The sequence below is a fragment of the Pteropus medius genome, unplaced genomic scaffold (genome assembly GCF_902729225.1).
Source record: "Pteropus medius unplaced genomic scaffold, Ma_sr-lr_union100, whole genome shotgun sequence".
Classification (NCBI taxonomy): Eukaryota; Metazoa; Chordata; class Mammalia; order Chiroptera; family Pteropodidae; genus Pteropus; species Pteropus medius.
Genome location: NW_024350924.1, coordinates 3880717 through 3885595, shown reverse-complemented (window position 1 = coordinate 3885595; position 4879 = coordinate 3880717). Strand labels below are relative to the sequence as shown.

Here is a 4879-nt window from a genome sequence, read left to right as displayed (position 1 = left end):
GCAGGTGTGATGTTTACAGGATGTGCTGGTTATTTGATCTTAGCTTGTCCCTTCGGCAAAAGACTTCGATAACAAAGGCTGGGTTCCAGCTGTGCCCGGCAAAGAGTGCGCGGCTTATAAAACAACAGAAATTTATTTCTCACAGTTCTGGAGGCTGGGAAGTCCAAGATCAAGGCACAGGAAGAATCTGTGTTTGATGAGGACCCACTTCCGGTTCAAAGATGGTGGAGGGGTGAGGATGCTCTGTGGGGTCTTTAAAAAGATCACTGATCCTATTCATGGGGACTCCACCCTCATGACCTAGTAGTCTCCCAAAGGCACCACTTCCAAAAAACATCACTTTTAGGGGCAGATTTCAACATAGGAATTTCAGGGGGACATGCACAGTCAATCTCTATGTTGTATGCACTAGAAAGAGTAAATTCTGACTAAGGTTAGAGCCTGCCACCAAAGTCTGTTCCTTGTTTCTCTGTCTCCTGTTCGCCTCATTGTCATGGGTTTTGTTGTTGTTGTTGTTGTTGTTGTTTGCTAAGCTAGCAGAAAGCCAGAATATTACAGTGCTCCCAGCTCCTCTCCCACCCAGAGCTACGCTCTCATCCAGTCCTGGGTGAATGAATGCTGAGTCTTCTCCCGGCCATCCACACCCCCTCCTCTGTTCTTTCCATCTCTTTGTTGAGTGTTCCTGGCTCTGTGCTTCCTCTTGGCCCATCTCACTTCCTGAAAAAACCCTGAAAGGGTTGCTTATCTTGATAGAGTTTCAGTAGCCCTTCGGCAGTAGGGGAGGGCAGAGGCCTTGAGAACATCTATCCGGGAAACTAAGATCAGCAGCACATCAGATTCAGCCCACATAGAACTGTCCTCCAGGCTTCCGGGACCCTGGTGATATGTGGCCTGCAGAGAGGCTGGAAGTGACTGCCCTGTGATGGGCTCTCTGTAAGGAAGGGAGGTCCTGCAAGAGAGCGCGCCACTGGACAAGAGAAGAAATGAGTGAACTGTGAGTTTCCGACTGTTGCTGCTGCACCTGGACCTCTGGCAAGAGCTACATTCACGTCTGTCACCTGGGAGGCTCCTCTGGGAAACTAAGATGTTTGTCAACAGCACGGCTCTGCTGTTGACCAGCATTACCTACATCACCATGGAGATTGTCATTGGGCTCTGCGCCATAGTGGGCAACGTGCTGGTCATCTGGGTGGTCAAGCTGAACCCCAGCCTTCAGACCACCACCTTCTATTTCATTGTCTCCCTGGCCCTGGCTGATATTGCTGTTGGGGTGCTGGTCATACCTTTGGCCATTGTCGTCAGCCTGGGCATTACGATCCACTACTACAGCTGCCTTCTCATGGCCTGCCTGCTGCTGATTTTCACTCATGCCTCCATCATGTCCTTGCTAGCCATTGCTGTGGACCGATACCTGCGGGTCAAGCTCACGGTCAGGTAATCTGCTTGAAGAGGGGTGGTGTAAAGCAGTGATAGAGGTGCCTGGGAAATGGGGCTACGAAGTTCAGATCTCAGACTTTTTGAGTGAAAACAAATTCAGATTGGCCTCTGAGCTTGAACGAGGTTCTTTTCACCATTGGTGTGTGAGGAGTTTAGCCATGAGGAGCTGAAACTCAGGAACTAGAAACAGAAAAATGCCTCTCTGCTGACTATGGAAATGTCTACTCTATTAGCCAGGAGAGCTAAAGATGATAAAAGCTTGATGCATCTTTAATTTAAAAAAAAAAAAATGCTCTTGACTTTTAGAAATGATAGACACCTATTAGATAAGAAACAGACAGATAAGAATAACAGGAGCTATATTGGTGGTTTCCTTCTTTGCAAATGTAGGTTATCTTAACTTTGCTTCCTCTTCCACGCTGAGAAGGGGATCAGAAAAGTTCTCCACTGCACAAAGTAGTAACAGCCTTTCACGTGACCATGCGAACAGAACAGACCACCATCTGGAGAAACTGAATTCCCCAAGTGTCCCAACTATATCGGTCTCACGTTTCTCCTCTCTTAGAGAAAGAACATAGTGAGAGAGCTATCGACGAGCTTTTGGTAGAAACAAGCCTGGGTTCAAATCCCGGATCTTGAAATCTGATCTTGGGCAAGTTGTTGAACTTTCTCTGCTTCAGCTCCTCGTCTTACCACAGTGGTTGAAATGCTCCGAATTCAGTCTCACTTTTCAGTTTTAGCTCTACCACTTCTAGCTTGTACAAGTTGCTTGATTTGTCTGTTTCATTTTGCTCACCTATAAAATGGGGACAATAATAGCGCCTTCTTCATAAGGTTAAGTGAGTTAACACATATAAAGCTCTTAGAAAAATGTCTGGCACACAGTCTGTGCTCAATAAATGGTATCTGTAACTCCCACTATTACCATCAATGAAATGAATGGTAATATCTCTCTCATTTATTTGATTTCATTTAGAGAAAGTCTACTGAGTACGTAGTACTTAACACAATCAGTTTCCTTCTTGCCATCTGTGTAGAATGTTCTCAGGAAGCATGGTTTAAAGAGAAATGGTGACTCTCACTGGATGAGCCTTTTAAGGTGCCAGAAACATTTCAACATGACCTTCCCGACTCCATGGATTCATTTAACTCAAACACCAAGTGTGGGCGCCAGTGCTAGAAGAGAAGCAGGCCAGGCACAGGAAGAGGGGTTATGGGGGAGACAGAGTATTATTAATGGACATCAGTATGATAGCCCCACCCCCAAAAGAAAGAACAAAAGAAAGAAAAGGCCAACAAACCAAAAAATGCAGAGCGCAGCAGACAAACATGCTTTGACGAGATCATTTCTCAGCAGGTAGGCAATCCCAGGGGACTTAGATAACTCTTACCTCCCAAGAATTCTTGGGCTGGAAATGGACTTTGTGAGTGGGGTGTGCAAGCACCTGAGTCTAGGTAACATATTCCTGATCCATTCTAGATTGTACTTTTAGAAAGTCCCCCAGAGAAGCCTGTGGATTTTTCTCTAATCATTGTCTGCTCATTTGGTCTTCATATCCAGTAGAATTAAGCCAAAATTATCATAGAATACTAATACTCTCCCACTCTCTCTCCTTGATCAGCTCTGTCTCCCCCAACACTTTAGCAAATTCCTACTGTGAACTCACCAACTCTCTTCCATTCAAACAGATACAGAAGGGTCACCACTCAAAGAAGAATATGGTTCGCCCTGGGCCTTTGCTGGCTGCTGTCATTCCTGGTGGGATCGATACCCATGTTTGGCTGGAACATGAAACTGACCTCAGGGTACCCCGGAAATATGACCTATCTTCCTTGCCAATTCCGTTCTGTCATCAAGATGGACTACATGGTCTATTTCAGCTTCTTCACTTGGATTTTCATCCCCCTGGTTGTCATGTGCGCCATCTATATTGACATCTTCTGTGTCATCCGAAACAAGCTCAGTCAGAGCGTTTCTAACTGCAAAGACACGGGTGCATTTTATGGACGGGAGTTCAAGACAGCCAAGTCTCTGTTTCTAGTTCTCTTCCTGTTTGCTTTGTCCTGGCTGCCTTTATGCATCATCAACTGTATCATCTACTTTAATGGCCATGTGCCAACGGTTGTGCTGAAATTGGGCATCTTGCTGTCCCATGCTAACTCCATGATGAACCCTATCGTTTATGCTTATAAAATAAAAAAATTCAAGGAAACCTATGTCTTGATCCTCAAAGCCTGTATGATCTGCCGGCCCTCCGATTCCTTGGACCCAAAAGTTGAACAGATTTCTGAATAGTTATCCATGAATGACAACCGTCTGTCTCATTGACCTTCAGAGTCAACATCAACACCCATTTGAGGGACTATCCATGTGGGCTAAGAGTTTTCCTATCCTTGATTCCTTCCACTGATGAGGAGGGCACTTGGCTGGCTGCTTCTAATTGTACCTCTTCTACTACCCTCTTACTCTCATTCAATTTTTTTTTCTTGTCTTTCTTCTCTAATTCAATTTTCTTGATGCCCGACTGGAGGATAATGTTCTACTGTTCCTCCTCCGACGGAGAAGTCATGGAATCTGATGGATGCCTCGTTGACTTACTAACAAAAGGCACCATTTGGGCTGGATGCATTTGTGATGGTGACTCGGTTCCACTCCATGGTGGAACCAAGCAGAGAACACTGCACTCAGCAGATACCTGGGAGACGGTGGTAACAGAAGGAGTGAACTGAGTTTAAGGGAAGCTTAAACTGCTGCATTCACCTGTACATGTATTTGAGTAAATAAAAGATGAAGCTAACTGTGTGTAGCTCTTTCCTGAGGGTAAGGTTCACCTGGAGCTTGAAAACTCAGCTAGCTACTCTTGGCACTCATCCTGCTTGCTACCTGGAGCCATGTGGCACATTCACCTGGGTGAAATCTGGGCCCCTCACCCCTTCCCCCAGAACAGACTTCTCCCTTTTCCTGGGCTGGTCAGAGCATTTGTCAAATTTGTGAGCCATTCATTGATTGTTAGAGAAATAATGATTCTCTAGAGCTGAGTCCTACTATTTCCTCTGGTGTTTCATTTTAGTAGAAGAAGTTGGGGTGAGGCAAAAAAGACACTGGAGAGTTAATATTGGTTGAGCATATTCTATGCACTAAGCACTTGGAATACATTATCTCTTTAGGTCCTTACGACCTCCATTTTACAGAATAAAAAACTGAGCCACAGAGAGATTAAGTAACTTATCTATGGTCATACAATTAACAAGTAGTAGAGCCAGGATTTAAACCCATCCCTGCCTTGTGGGAGAACCCCAGCTTCTAACCACCTATGCTCAGACATGAAGAGGGACTTGTAACTCCTCCAAAGTCCAAACTCTCAAGTTCACCTCATGTACGATTAGCAGACACATGGATACAAGTTACGATCTGTATACCTGAGGACTGTTGCGTTGTTTG

General features: G+C 45.2%; 1 protein-coding gene across 1 annotated transcript; it reads left to right on the top strand.

The window, feature by feature from the left end:
- Positions 1-750: 750 nt before the first annotated feature.
- ADORA3 (adenosine A3 receptor) lies at positions 751-4235 on the top strand. The gene is made up of 2 exons (XM_039841188.1): positions 751-1434; positions 3127-4235. The coding sequence occupies exons 1-2, from the start codon at positions 1085-1087 to the stop codon at positions 3731-3733; spliced, it is 957 nt and encodes a 318-aa protein (XP_039697122.1). The 5' UTR covers positions 751-1084; the 3' UTR covers positions 3734-4235.
- The last annotated feature ends 644 nt before the right edge of the window (positions 4236-4879 follow it).

Bases quoted from the DNA above. Each gene is read 5' to 3' on its own strand.
- ADORA3 (XM_039841188.1), top strand. From the start codon at position 1,085: ATGTTTGTCAACAGCACGGCTCTGCTGTTGACCAGCATTACCTACATC. The intron at 1,435-3,126 runs GTAATCTGCTTG...CCATTCAAACAG, and splicing joins CGGGTCAAGCTCACGGTCAG to ATACAGAAGGGTCACCACTC.